Genomic DNA, 16,253 nt, shown 5'->3' on the forward strand with positions numbered 1-16,253 from the left:
GCACCAGCACCAAAGGCGACGAGCGTACCAAAGGTGGCCCAAGCGGGAGGGAGGCTGGTCAACATCCTATCAAGAAGGGGCATCGGAATAATGCCAGGCAGCGATGGGAAAATGGGCGAGCAGAAAAAGCCCAAAATAGATAACCAGGGGTCCCCATCCAAAACAAGAGGCGAAACTGTCACTCTAGAAACCATCCTGCGGAAAGTAAACAAAGGTAATGAAGTGGGGAGAGAGACGAAGCTCAAGCTGGAGAACATGCAACTAGAGATGGCGGCGATAAGAGCGGACCTCCACAAAACAAACTCAAGAATAGAGGCCGCAGAAAGCCGAATAAGCTCAGGGGAAGACGAAACAAGTAAGAACACCAAGGCCATAGCGGACCTGAGAACAGCTACAAGTGCCATACAAAAGCAGCTAGCGGAGAAGGACGACAGGTCAAGAAGAGGGATTGTAAGAATCCTGGGGGTGCCGGAAGGGGCAGAGGACAAGGTGGGCTCCTGTGTAGCAATGCTAGAAGAAATGATTCCGCAACTCACAGGAATCACTTTCGAGAGAGGTTTCGAGGTGCAAAAGGCATACAGAATACCATCAGGGAAACCTACCACAGGCAAGGGGCCGAGAGCAATAATATGCAACCCACTGAGATTAAACCAGACACGAGCCATCTTCGCCTTCGCCAGGAAAAACCAAAATCTGATGTGGGCCGGGAACAAGATAGTGCTGACCCAGGACTACGCAAAGCCGACAGTTGAGTTAAGAAAAGGATTCTTAGCGCAAAGAGACACTCTGCGCAGAAGAGGAGCCACCTTCAGCTTCGTCAGCCCAACCAAGTTCAAAGTAACAGACAAATGGAAGACGATGTTTTTTGAATGCCCAGGAGATCTAAAACGATATTTGCAAGGACCACCGGTGGAGGACATGGAGGAAAACAAAAGCCCAGGAGCAGCAAAGAGGAGCGCATCACCAGGATTGAGCGAACAATCGGAGTAAAGGTCGCACGAAGGACTCCGACAAGGGAACACAGAACAGCATTTCTACCTCTCCACACAAATACCCGGACTAAAGGAAGAGCCCCTGCAAGAAACAGACTGGCGGTTGAGCAAAAGATCCATGCGGAGAGGCGTACCAACAGCCAAAGGGAAGAAACAAACTCTACCTCAGGGATGATGCGAGCAGAGGAACTTTGTCATCGCACACCCATTTAGCAAGTAAGGGGGGAGGGGGGCGGGAAGGAGGGAGGGGGGGAGCAGGGCGGGGGGGAAAGTGGGGGGAGGTTCTATACATGGGCTCACTGACTATCTTTTTCTTCTCTTCATCTTCATCTTCTACTTCTCCTTCACTACACTCACATCTGGTAGGAGCAAATGCACGCATAGAGACACGAATAGGCTTACAACACTGAGTACAAAAGCACCTAGAGAAGAGCCACTGGCACAGCGAACGCAAAGAAGCACTAATGACGCACAATAGCCAGAATAGCATAGCGTCAGACATCAAAATAGTGTCCCTAAATGTCAAGGGTCTCAACAGCCTGGTGAAAAGGCGGAAGGTGCTCGAGCATCTCAAGAAACTTAAAAGCGACATATATGTACTCCAAGAAACGAGACTAGAAGCGGCAGACATCACAAGACTGAGAGCCAACTGGATAGGTGAGGTGGTGGGATCTCCAGCCCAGAACAAGAAGAATGGGGTAGTAACAGTAATTAGCAAAAACTCGAACCTAGCAGTTGTTAAGTATCAAGCAGACGCCCAAGGCAGGACACTAGTGACAAGTCTCAGGAGAGCAGGAGAGACCTACCACGTCGCGAACATATACGGCCCTAACAGTGAGGATAAACAATTTTGGGAGGGGGTAGGAGCCCAGTTACACACCCTACCACTGGACGACCTGCTGATAATTGCGGGAGACATGAATCAAGTTCTTGACCCAGCGATTGACAAACACCCCAGCAGACGCCACTCAACAGCCAGCCCTAACATCCTCAAGAATCTGTGCTCCAAACTGAGAATGAAGGACCCATGGCGCCTAATTAACCCAGACGCCAGAGAATATACATTTTACTCCAACCCTCACAACTCCTACAGCCGAATAGACTACATACTAATGTCAGAAACACACACCCACCTCATAGACCACACAGAAATAGGACCCAGAACAATATCGGATCACGCACACATAAGCCTATCCCTATCAGGCAGACACAACGAAAAGCCAACCCGCAGGTGGCGATTCGACGACGGCCTTCTCCAACACACATCAGCGAAGGCAGAGATAGAGAAGGCGATCAAAGAATACCTGTCAATCAATGACACACCAGAGATACCCAGGGAGGTACTATGGGATGCTCTAAAAGCCACTATACGGGGTACAGTCATGTCGATCAAGGGCAAAATGAACAAAACAAGGAACAAGAGAATAGCTGAACTTGAGAAAGAGATTAAAACACTAGAGAACAGCCACATTGCTAGATTAGAAGACAACAACACACTCACAAACCTGACCAGACGGAAGTATGAGCTCAACAGAATACTGAGCGAGAGAGCAGGGACCTGGATTAACAAATACAAATCAGTAAACCTATGCACTGCGAACAAAGCGGGGAAAAACCTAGCAACCTATCTAAGGGGGAAACAAAAACAGCACACAATAGGGGCAATCAAAGACAAACACAATAAGGCCCAAACTGCTAACAAGGACATCCTGGAGGTCTTCAGGGACTTCTATGAGGGCCTATACACAAGAGATGAGGCGCTAAAAGAGGACGGGGGCGAGGAACTTCTGAGGAACATATCCACACCCACACTAACAGACAGAGAACGAGACACCCTAGAGCTAACTGTAACGGAAGAAGAGATAAGGAAAGCTACGGCCGGTCTCAAGGAAAACAAAGCACCAGGGCCAGACGGATTCACGGCAGGCTTTTACAAACAATACCTCACCACGCTCCAACCCACAATGAAACAGGTATTTGAGGAATGCGTCCACAAAGGACGCATGACTCCCTCAATGGCGGAGGCAAACATAATAGTCATACCAAAGGAAGGGAAGGACACAACAGAGGCAACGAACTTCAGGCCGATCTCGCTCATAAATGTAGACTGCAAGATATACGCAAAAATACTGGCCAATAGACTCAATGCATATCTTCCCAAGCTCATACACAACTCCCAGGTAGGATATCTCAAAAACCGAATGTCCCATGATAACACCAGACTACTATGCCATATAATCAACCACTCAGCCAGTAGCAGCAAAGCGGCCGTGATGATAGCCCTAGATGCCGAAAAGGCTTTTGACAGAGTCTCATGGCCCTTTTTAGATCGCTGCATGGGGAAGTTCGGGCTAGGACCAAACTACATAAGGATGGTGATGGCGCTGTACAATAGCCCCAAGGCAAGGGTGGTAGTAAACGGAGGCACCTCAAACATACTAAACCTAGGCAGAGGTACAAGACAAGGTTGTCCACTCTCACCTGGCCTCTTCCTACTGGCAATAGAACCGCTCCTAACAATGATAAGAACGAACGACGACATAGGAGGGGTCCCGATAGGGGGGGGGAAACTTCAAGCTAGCGGCATATGCAGACGATGTCCTAATAATGACAGAAGACCCAGGAAGATCCATCAAGGCACTGACAGACACCATCGAGAAGTACGCACAGGTCTCAGGGTACAAACTCAACAAGGATAAATCAGAGTGCAAACCTCTAAAAATTCACACAACAAGCACAGTACTAGGAACGTCAGGCCTAACGTGGCAGCAGAAACCTATCAAGTATCTAGGCATCCTTTTTGAGAGAGACCTGAGAACAACACTAGAACATAATGAGCAAGCAACAATCCAGAAGATCAAGGACAAAGTAGACGGGTGGTCCCCCAAATTCACAACATGGTGGGGAAGGATAGAAACAATAAAAATGATGCTCACACCGATGGTGAACTATATGCTAAACATGCTCCCACTAACCAACACAGAAGACTTCCACAAAAGGGTAGACAAGATACTGAATAACTTCTTATGGAGAGGGAAGATGCCCAGAATAAGCCTACACAAGCTCAGACTATCAAAAGAGCAGGGTGGTCTAAATATGACAAACTTCAAACGGTTCCACGAAGCGTGCATAGCTAGACAGGGACTACACTGGCTAGACCCCAGACAGGACTACACCCCAGCGTGGCTATCACTTGAACAAGGGCTACTAAAAGGCATGAAGCCCATCACCCTCCTCACAGCCACCCGACACCCTGCAATCAAAGACAACCCAGTCCTGAGAAACACAAAACGAGCTCTCCTGAAGGTAGACAAACTATTAAACACGAGCATCAAGGGGGGCCCTTTTGAATCCATCTGGCACAACCCCACCCTTAAATACAGGGGTAAGGTTCTAGACATGCGCGAATGGTACAGCCAAGGTATCTCCATGGCCAAAGACTTCCAGAACAAGGGCGCGGATATAACGTTTGACACCTCAAAGGGGAAACACAACCTACACAGCATAGAACTGTACAACTTCCTGAAGATAAAAGTCGCAATAAGGAAGGCAAACCTCAACCGCCAGACACCATCGATAATACAGCTCGCTGCCAGCCTGAACACACTAGGACACCAGGTAGCACATCTATACAAGGTCCTCCGTCCCAAAAACACCAAACTTAATGACAAGGTCACAAACTTCTGGGGGGGAGCAGCAGGGAAAGAACTAAGTGAGGGTGAGAAAGCTGAGCTATGGAGATCCACAACTAGGAAAAAGATAACGGCTACACTTAACCAGACGAAATTCTGGCTAGTAGACAAGGCATACTGGACACCGGCCCGACTAGCCACCCTGGGTATCAGAGACAGCGATGTATGCTGGAACTGCGACAAGGAGAGGGGAGACTTAGAACACCTCCTGCTCAAGTGCCCAAAAATAAAGGACTTTTGGGGAAGAATCAGAATACTCATCCTAGAGATCACAGGTATAGACATACAAATAGACTTCGCAAGCCTAGCCCTAGGCTTCACATCCCAGGCCATCACAACGACAGAGGATCGTGACCTCATTGACCTTCTGCTGACAGCCGCAGTAAAAATAGTCCTAACTAACTGGAAGGACACATCGAAAGCGGCACCCCAGGCATGGCTCAACTGGGTCACGTTCCTAAGGGGGGCGGATAACATCACAGCGAAACACTCACCGGAAACGCACAAGCAGTCAACGATGTGGGGGTCCTTAGACCTCTACCTATCATCACATAAGCCGCCATAGGCGTTTGAACAAAGATGTAACGGAGGGCACACGCTGAAACATATGCGTTAACAAAACGCCCCGCACACCTCTTATCTCCTACTATATCTCTTTACTGTTCCCCTTGGGCCCGGGGCGTGGGGCAAGATACGGGCGAACACGGAGACGTGACAATACGTCAAACTGCTCCTTGGAACATGTACGATGGAACCCGAACTTTGAAATACCGAGCCACTGAACAACCTCAAGAATACGGACTACCGCCCCCCCCTCTCCCTCTCCCTTTCCCTCTTCCTTCTTTCTTTTTTCCTCCTTCGCCTACTTTCTTCTTCCACTCATGTATAAGCCTTGTCCATGTAAATACATATTTTTTTATATACAATAAAGAATTTCAGAAATAAAAAAAAAAAGAAAAGAAGCTCAGTAAGGCATCATATTGCGGATTCTCGGCCATATATTAATGCTATTTATCTTATATATGTTATATATGTGTATGCTATATGATTTAATCGTTGTTCTCTCTCCTATATTTTTATTTTTATTTTTTTGATGGTATATGTATTTTACCTGAGTGTATCATTGTAAATATTGACCTACCTCTTCTTTTTTGGCAATAAAAACAAAAAAAAACAGTTATATTTGCTTTGGTCCACTTTATAACCTACCCCAGTTTCAAAGCACGCATGGAGTTAGAATAGTTAATACGCACTCTATTAAGGTCAATGACCAGTCCGTCTGTGTGCAGGTGTGTGTGAGTGAGTGTGTGCTTGTGTGTTTGTGTGGGAATTGTCTTCTGGTGTGTCAGCTTTCCATTTCATACTAATTTTAGATTCCTATAAATTATTCCAAAGATGAGGCACATGCATTTTTTCTACTCGTAAGGCAGCATAATCAATACATTTGCATAAGTATGTTTTTCCATTTATAGATCTACAATAATAATTCTAGACATTCAATCTATATTAATATTTTTGCAGTAAAAAAGAGGCAGTGACAGCCATCAAAAATAAAGTGAGCAAAAATACTACAACCTTTCCGTAGTGTTATGCATCATGCCAGTGAAAATGCTATCCCAGTTCTACAGCTGACAATGCTTCAATGTGTTTTCAAAGTTAGAATCACAGTAGCTAGACCTGTTAGGTAATATAGACTCTGGAGGAGGCCTGTCAGGTCACCAAGTCAGCAGACGGCTGCCCAGTATACCCTGCTTCCATGGCAGGAATCTCTTTGTCGAAAGGTAATTCCGGGGTGAGACAGACACACTTTCACAAAGCACAATGCCAAACGAGCTGCCATGTTTGCTTCAAGTTGCTCTGCTTTCTTTATTGTTTTTCACCAATAAACACCTAAATCAGAAATTTGTAAAAAGAAAAAAAAAGAAAAAACGAAAAAAGACAATGGCCCTGAGAGCCAAGTGTTTCCTCACTACACGTGGGACCTTTGTTGTTTCCACTGCCCTAATCCACAATGCCTTGCATGGCGGACCCAAGCACAAACAACCAGCGGGACTCGCACTGCCCTAAATAGAGCAAGGATACTGCCATTGTGACTGAGAGGTCCTCTGGCACATAGGCAGGTGTGTCCAGGGATTCCTGTAGCAGAGCCATCTGAGTTCTCTGCCTTTTAAATTCTGGGGTTCTCACCTCCTCTGAGTGAGACATGAAAGACAAGTTGGGTGGGTCAGGAGAACCAACTCTTCACAGTCGATCTTTCTCAGTCTTTAATCCAATTGAGGTTGCAACAAGGAGGACACGATATTGAGTAAAAATAATGTCAGTTACTTTATTGCTTATTAGATTAATATCTACAAGTGATATCTGTAAAACGCGAGGTAAATTCCTAATTCAATTCCCCTGAAGTATGTCCTATATCGTGTTAAAAAGAAGCTATGTGGACACACTGGTAGTTTCAAGGTTCAATCTGTCCATCTTACCTGGTGATTTACCTGGAGAGTGAACATAATGCTCATTGACCCTCACAGAATCACATGCACACCCTTGATCGCACTAGACAATCCACACAAAAGTAACACAGAGATGGACAAAAAGCTATAGAGCCTATTGTCTAAAGAAATGCCGAACAGATGCATCTCCACAATTTACAGTACAGAGAATACAATAAACCTACAACAATTATTTTTTGCCTGCATTAGACCTAAAAAGAGAATTTTGAATTAGAAAATTGATCCACCAGAAATCTGATAGAGAAGATTATATCTATTAAACAGAAAGTCACATTAAAATCCACAACGCCAGTGATTGGAAACGTTGATAGACATGTTAAATGGGATCATTTTACTGTCGGCAAGTGGTCTCTAACTTCAATTGAATTCCTAATTAAAGCCGTGACTGCTATTTATTGTGCAATATGCTTATTTGGTGCCTCAGCATCTGCTGCTAAGAGAGTTACGTTCACCTTTCTCATCCCCTGCCTGGGTTAATTTAAGTTCACCACATTTTTTTCAAAGCACGCCATTGATAAGAAATCGTATGAAGCTGAATGAAATATATTTGAAAGATTTCATTTCTATGCAAAACTGAAATGTTCGTGCCACGAGCTCTCTGCATTCATTATTCGTGTTAGGCTCTGTGTTTTGACCGTCAAAGCTGAGGACCCTGGTGCATATGTTAAGCACCAACACAAATAAGAATGTGCCTTTTCACATCTGTTTGTGCCACTGCTTAATCCATGCCTACTAAAAGTATTTGCAGTGGTGCATTTCATGGTTTGGCACCGCATCGACATGCTGTCCTATAGTTTAGACTTGCTTTTGTCTAACAATAGCTATTGCTTTTGAAATAACACACCACTAGGTGCCTATCTGACACAAAAAAAGGAAGGTACGCGTAAACATGTGCAGTATATTTGACACAATAAGGCGCTTATTATGAGATCTGCAAAATGTGGGAGGTGTTTACCACACTGGGTAAACAATTCGGGGGCATTTTACCAAATGGAGCGATAGACAATTATCGCCGATTTAGCGGCGATAATTCTATCGCCCTATTAGCAAGCTGTCGCTAACTGATGTTAGCGACAGCTTTTAGGCGATAGCGAACGGTTTGGGGCCTGCTTTGCATGTCAGCGATGTTTATCGCTAATGACATGCAAAGTGGGCGTACCTACCCCGTTAGCGACAGAAAGCAGTCGATAATGTCGCTATAGCCTATTAACAAGGCAGGCGTAGCGTTGGAAATATTCGCGCTAAGCGCGAATATCTCCAAAAACTAACGCCTGCTCAGACCAGTTCTTAGCCATGTTATCCAACGGGAGGTGGATAACATGGCTAAGAGCATTTTGTCGCTAATGCGTGAATATCGCTGTATTCTCAGCGATATTCACGCTATCGCCGGAAAATTTATCGCTTTGGAGATAAACGTTGCTAATAGCATGTTATCTCAGCGATAATTTCCGGCGATGCTTAGCGATAAAACATTTGTTGCTAAGCCTAGTTAGCGATAAATATCGCTAATCGTTGGTAATATGCCCCTCGGTTTTTACCGGGTGAAAGAAAATCCCTTTTTCCGAGATTTGACCCTAAAAATTAAGCACTAAACAAATATAATCGAACAAGTGTTTATATCTAACTCATAGCCAAACAAACAGAAAAACTGAAAATTATTCACGTATAAAATTAATTCCTTAGATATGAAAAGCAAGATGACATTAAAACATTAAGCATATAGGGGGCGTGGCTTGCGGGCCGCACTGAGATGGCGGATCGCGCTTGAGCTCCGGGATGCCAGCGCTGTCGGGACGAGTTTAAGATCCCTTTTGAAGACGCTGCAGCCTTCGCTCCTGTCATCTTGCTTCGGAAGATGCCGTGACTGTTCTGAGGGACACTACTTATCCTGAAGTGGGCAGTACCTTGCTATTTTCAAGTGAGAAGCTCCGTCACTCTGATTTTGCGAGCGGCCGCCATTTTGTTTCCGTGGTGGCGTCGCTCGTATCTTTTTCCCTCAAGTGTTGTGGCGACTTGTGGACATTTCAACTGCCAAAATGAGGTGACTTTCTCTTACCATTTAGCCCATGGTGCTCCCACTGTGATATTACTTTCCTTGCAGCTATTTACATGATTTACTATGTAAACAGAGGTGTTTTTTTTTTCCTTTGCCCCTCAGCTGAGGCTTTTTGCACTTTTCTGACCACTTTGACATGCCCAACATTTCCCAACCTGATTTAGAGGTTTGCCGGTCAGCTTAAAGGCTCTGCTTTTTTACCCTGTGGTGGAGACTGTTCTGTCATTTCTCTTTTTAGTTCCTCCTGTTCACCATTTACTGCGGTGATTCTGTGCTCATATTCTCTGCTTGCTCTCCTCACGCTTTCTCCTGTCAACGGATCTTGGGGTGTTTGCCACTTTTTGGTCCTTTGTTGCGGGCTGGTCTCATGGCCAACAATATGGGTCCTCCTTCCACCACTAAAGATTCAATCGAGCTCTAAAAAGATCTAAGCAAACTTCTCCCAGTCCAGAATCTTCTCAGAAAGACTCCAGTGCACTCCGGATACTATCTTATTGCGTCTAAATGCAGTACATGATATTGCGCAATCTACAAAGACTAATACTGATTTATTGCAAGTTGAGGTAGCAGCTATCAGAAATGACTTTAAAACGTTATCTGTCAGGGTTGATGCCACAGAGTCCTGCATTAGTGGTGTGGAAGATTCGACGCATCAACATTCAAGGAATCTTCAACAACTGGAACGCTCAATGGCGGCTTTGAGGAGAGACCTCACGGAGCAGGAGGATCGTAATCGAAGAAGCAACATACGAATTTTTGGTTTGCCGGAGGAGACAGAGAAGTCTGCCTCATCCATGATTGACTTTCTATCTCAATGGCTTCCTTCAACTCTACAAATTTCATTTTTAAAAGACTTTGAGATTGAGAGAGCTCACCGTGTTCCTTCGTTCAGGTCTAAGTCCTCGACAATTCCTAGGGCTGTCATCCTCAAACCACTGCGTCATCAGCATTCGGAGCAGATCTTGGCCCACATGGGAAAGGTCAAGTTTGTGACTTGGGAGGGTCATCGAATTTCTATCTCACAAGATTTTGCCAGAGACACTGTCATTCGTAGAAAGGGGTTTCTTAATCTACGGAAACGTCTTATAGACATGCACATCCCCTTTTCTTTTACTGGTCCTTCCAAATTTCGTATCACACTCCATGGTCGTTCTAGAGTTTTTGATGAACCTTCCAAGCTTTCTTCTTTTCTAGATAACCAATCTGAATCACAGATGGATTCTTCTTCAGCTCCTGGTTCTTCTGGAACATGATTCCTTTATGTTTCTCTTCTTCTGTGGTTTCTTACATATTCTTGCCTACAAGATGTCACTGTTTCAGTGTTCATGTTGTTTGGGACTTGTCCCTCTCTTTCAGTTGTCGTGCAGCTGTGGTGCTTTTTGTAGCTCTAACATAATAGATGGTGTCTTCCCCTGCTTTTTGTCTTTCTGGGACGTGTTTCTTCTTTTTGCTGTAATCGGTCACTGTTTTTCGGAGTCATAGGTTGTTTGTGTCTCATTCCACCTGATTAGGGCCTAGTTTATTGTATTTCCATCTTTTTTGTTCCATGTAGTTTTTAAGTTCCCTATTAATTCCTTTGTTCTCTTTTTCGTTCCGCTTCATTCTGATTTATGTACCTCTCCGTTTACGTGGATTGTTCTTTCGTGACTTCAATTATTTTCCTGGCACAATTGTCTTCTCATAGTCTTGACAAGACTTATTTAGTGTTTCCTCCTTCCCCCTGCGTAGTTTTACCCCGCTTCGTGTTATCGTGTTGGTTGTTGCCTCTTCTTGTATTGTTTTTTCTTGTTATTGTAGTTCCATGCCAGATCTGCATTCTTTTTGTTTTATCGGTGGTCTTTTGTTTATTTGTACGCCTATCATCACATTTTATTTTCTTCTGTCTCATCGTTTTAGGGCTATTTTATACACCATATTATTTTTATTGTTATGTTGGTTGTATAATTATAGGTATAGTATATTGGCTTTTTAATATTACAACACTTACTCCATTTTCTTACACCCATTTCTTGTGTTTCATTACTGTATACCTTAACTATGCATTTTATTCACATGTTTCATTGTATATTTCTTCATGCTGTTTTCGGTTATAGCAATATTTCATACGTACTAAGTTTGCATATTTGCTTTGTTTACTTAATTTTTGAGTGCTTATATCTTATGTATATAGTTCGTTATTTTCCTTCTATTGTCATGCATTACCTTGTTAGTTTATAGCTTATAGCTCTTAGATATTTATGATGCTGTTCTTATCGTACTTTCTGCACTCTGCCTTTCATATTTACTAAGTATGCTCCATATATAGTATATTCGCTTATTCTTCACAATTAATTGGTTGTTTTCTATTTAGTTTGCATTACTTCTATTATTATTGCTTGTTCATATATATTCGCGATGTCTTCATTTTGTTATTTATTGCGCCTTTATGTTCCCGTCTCCTTTCGCTTAGAGGCTTTTTTCTATTTTTCTCTCTTTACTATGCTCTATACTGACATTACTCTACCTCTACTATTGTTTCTTCTGCCTATCATATACTTCTTCTTGTCTTCAATAGGTTTGTTATTTATAATTTTGTTCACTCCCCGACAGTTCTCTTGCTTCCCGCGTCCATGTCTCCTCGAGTATGAGCTTGGTCCTTTATAGACCTCCCCTGGTGGGTTTTCTATCTCTACTATTTCTAATCTTTTCTGTAGCTTCTCTTTCTCTTTTTCTTTTTCTCTTCTCCTCCTTCCCTGTCTTTTTCTCTTTCCTCTTGGATCCTCGAGTTGTGCTTTCTTTTTGTGTAGAGAGTGGTTGGTCTTATGTGTGGGTGTTCTTTGTGAGTGTGTTATTAGGAAGTTTATTTCTCGTATCATGTTTCTTGTCCGATTTTTATTTCCATAATAGCATATGTCTGGTTTGAATGTCGTATCCCTTAATGTTAAAGGATTAAACCACCCGGTTAAGAGGGCTAAGGTTCTTGATTATTGTAAGTCCCTGTCCTCGGACTTAGTGTTCTTACAGGAAACGAAAATCTCCTATAAAGAAGCGTTGTCATTACGGAAAGAATGGGTTCTTGATTTGATGTGTTCGGATGCCCTTGGTAAAAAGAATGGGGTCATAACACTCATTTCTAAAAAATCTGGTTTGTCAGTCATTTCTGTTGAACATGATTCTGAGGGACGTTGGTTGCTGTCTAGATTGTCTAATGGTCATACTGATCTTTATGTCTTAAATATCTATGCTCCAAATGCTGATGATCCTTGTTTCTGGCAACAGATTCTAAGAAAATTAACTCTTACTCCGCATAATGGTAATTTGATTGTTGGCGGGGATTTTTACCTACCACTTGATCCAGTGCTGGACAGAGGTTCGGCTTCTTCTTTCCGCCCTCCTAGAGCTCATAAACAACTGCTAAACATCTGTTCCTCAGTTAATCTTCAAGATATTTGGCGTCTCCATAACCCTACCGGCAGTGACTTTTCCTTCTTCTCCTCTCCTCACTCTAGCTTCTCTCGTATTGATTATCTCCTCGTTCATTCATCTCTAGTGCAACATTCTTCCTCTCCGTACATTCACCCTATCCTTATCTCGGATCACGCGGCTGTTTCTTTTTCTCTCCTAAGTTTAGCTCCCAAGAGAAAACCTTCCTCTTGGAGATTAAATACTGAAGTTCTTCATGATGATACTCAAGTTCAGGATATACATGATGAGATTGAACATTTCTTTTCTGATAATGAGGGCTCAGTTAGTTCTCCGGTGGTTTTGTGGGATGCTTTTAAAGCTACACTCCGGAGTCACATTATTAAAGTCATGGCGAAAAGGAATACTGCTATCAAAAGGGAACTTGCGGAGTTAGCTGAAAGTATTAAACACCAGGAGTCTTCTTTCCGACGTACGAATGATAAACATTTGTTGCAATCCATTAAAACTTTGAAATATTCCTACAACACTATCGTTACCAAACGAGCGCATATTGGAGTTCAAGCCCAGAAATCTAAACGATTACTCTTGAAGAATCGGGCTGGTAAGATTCTAGCTACGACTTTGAAATTTCAGGAGTCGAGTTTTAAATCCTCTCAAATTTCTTCTATAACTGATAGATCTGGTATCAAAAAATTTCAGACTGCGGAGATTCTTGATGTGTTTCGGGATTTTTATAGTTCCCTCTATACCCCCACGAACCAGTCGTCCTTTGAAGCTTGCCAATAGTTTTTAATAATTATTCCTCTTCAAACTATATCTAATGCGGATGGTGAGAAATTAGGAGGTCCAATTACTTCTGATGAAATCATCCAGGCTATCAAATCTACTCGGTCTGGTAAAGCTCCTGGACCGGATGGTTTTTCCATTATGTTTTACAAAACTTTTCTCTCGTCTATGGTTCCTCGTCTTAAAGCTGTTTTTGATGTATTTATACACAACGGCGCGGTTTCGGGCACTGCGGCAGATGCTACTATTGTAGTAATTCCAAAAGAAGGGAAAGATGCCTCAGATCCCAAAAACTTTCGCCCTATTTCCCTTCTTAATATGGAGGCCAAAATCTTTGCCAAGATTCTTGCTAAACGGCTAGAATCCCATATTCCTTCTTTGGGTCATCCATCCCAAACGGGTTTCGTGAAGGGTAGACTTGCTAGGGACAATATCCGTACTTTCTGTCATATTCTAGGTACAGCTAAGCGTTCTACGCTTCCAGCTGCTGCCCTTGCCTTAGATGCCGAGAAGGCATTTGACAAGGTTTCTTGGCCTTTTCTCCATGCTGTTCTTCGTGCACATAATTTTGGTGATGCTTTTGTTAATATGATTATGTCCTTATATGCTCAGCCAAGAGCGAACATCCGTGTTAATGGGGCTACCTCTGATTTTTTCAATCTTCGTCAAGGTACCCGCCAAGGATGTCCCTTATCCCCACTTTTATTTTTATTAGCTATTGATCCCCTTCTTAGACTCATTAATCTACATCCGGACATCAAAGGTTTTGCGTTTGGTCAGCACTGCATAAAAACGGCTGCTTATGCGGATGATGTTCTTATTTTTTCTGATGATATTGTCTCAGCGATTCCCGCGCTTCAGAATATTATTGCTAGTTTCTCTAAGGTTTCTGGTTATACCCTTAACAAAGATAAAACCGAGATGTTCCCCCTAAATGCTTTTTGTTTCCCAGCACATATGGGCTCCGCTGGCTTTAAATGGCAATCTAAATGTCTTAAGTATCTTGGGATATGGTTTTGTAGGACTCTCTATGATACGGTTGCGTATAATGAGGCGCAAACTCTGCTCAAAGTTCGTCAACTTCTAGATACCTGGTCCTCTAAATATATTTCTTGGTGGGGTCGTATCCAAACATTAAAACTGATGATTACTCCTATTATTAATTTTGTTTCTTCTATGCTTCCGGTGAAATTGTCCCCTTCCTTTTTTCGTGACATTAACTCTGTTACTTCTACGTTTCTCTGGAGTGGCAAGAGGGCTCGAATTGCATATAAGTCCTTGAGGAAACCTTATGAGATGGGTGGCTATAATTTTCCTGATTGGGAGAAATACCAGGTAGCTTTTTTGGCTTCTCAAGGTGCTTTATGGTTTTCCTCTATCCCGGATCACACGCCTTCCTGGGTGTTCATTGAGCAGTATCTTTCATCTCCTCTACCAACTTCTTCCTTCTTATCAACGTCTACTTTATCTATCCCTTTCTCCCGCTCGATTATCTTGGATACTATTACAGCAGTTAGGGCGGTAGATAGAAAGGTTACAACTCCCATTCATAAATCAAGGTGGTCTTCTTTGTGGTGTAATCCTAGAATAAAAATTGTGATTGATCCTGCGTTGATCCCTTACTGGACTATTAAAGGAGTGTCGTTAGTTCGTCATTTATATGATTCCAACAATGATCCTTTACCCTTCTCCTCCTTAGCCCAACAGTTCTCGCTCTCCAATTTAGATTTCTACACTTTTCTAAAACTTAAAGTAGCTCTTTCTAAAGTGCGTCTGGAGCCCGATTCTCTCACTATTAGGCTATTTTCCTTGTGGTTAAGATCTGGTCATGTGGCTTCCAGAATTTATAAATTTTTGTCTTCTGCTTCGTCTACCTTACCCACTGTTACTCAACAAAAGTGGTTACATCATTTTGATAAAGATCTTACTGAGCATATTTCGCCAGAAACATGGCAGTTGATTGGGAAACTCTCTCTACGAAATAAGATCGCTCCTTCTCTAGCCCAATCTAAATTTTTCTCTATTAATCTTCTTCACTGGACGCCGGTGCGTCTCCATTCATTAAAGTTGAAGGATGATGGGGGCGTGGCTTGGATGGCAATTGCAGATCAGGCTTCCGATGTCAATGTTAGCAAGAGCCTTTGCAAAGAGACCAGGCCAGAAAGGTTCCACCGACACTCCTGCCGCCTTAATCAGGGCATTGATTTTGTCCTCCGTGACAGGCACATCGTCGTCGTGGAGGATAAGAGCAGCGTAGATACAAGACAGCTCGGATACTGAGGCCATGGCGTCAAAGTCTGGGTCGCTCTGCTAGCCAGAATCAGGGACAACACAGAGATAACAGGCGTCAAGCTCAAGAGGAAGACCGTCAAACTAGCGGCGTACGCCGACGACATCCTAATCACAACAGCAAACCCCTCCACGTCAATAAAAGCTCTGATGACAACAATAGGTGAATACGCGGAAGCCTCAGGCTACAAACTCAATAAGGAGAAATCGGAGTGTAAGCCAATGAATGTCCACACCACAAGAGAAGTCCTAGGCGATTCCGGCCTGGCATGGCAGACGAAACCACTGAAATATCTAGGGCTCCACTTTGGGAGAGACCTCACATCAACGCTACAACACAACGAAGACCTCACGCTGAAAAAGATAAAAGAGAGGCTGGAGCTATGGTCACCAAAGTACATCAGCTGGTGGGGACGCATTGAAACCATCAAAATGATGATAACACCGGCAATAAACTACACGCTAACAATGCTACCACTCCCAATTGCAAAAAAAAAAAAACAGTTGATGGACAGAATGTAGAACA

The 16,253-nt window shown here is 43.3% G+C and overlaps 1 protein-coding gene across 1 annotated transcript; it reads right to left on the reverse strand.

The window, feature by feature from the left end:
• Positions 1–15,499: 15,499 nt before the first annotated feature.
• On the reverse strand, positions 15,500–15,743 carry LOC144798050 (large ribosomal subunit protein P1-like). The gene has a single exon (XM_078668826.1). The coding sequence runs from the start codon at positions 15,722–15,724 to the stop codon at positions 15,500–15,502; it is 225 nt and encodes a 74-aa protein (XP_078524952.1). The 5' UTR covers positions 15,725–15,743.
• Between the last annotated feature and the right edge of the window lie 510 nt (positions 15,744–16,253).

The sequence above is a fragment of the Lissotriton helveticus genome, chromosome 12 (assembly GCF_964261635.1).
Source record: "Lissotriton helveticus chromosome 12, aLisHel1.1, whole genome shotgun sequence".
Classification (NCBI taxonomy): domain Eukaryota; kingdom Metazoa; phylum Chordata; class Amphibia; order Caudata; family Salamandridae; genus Lissotriton; species Lissotriton helveticus.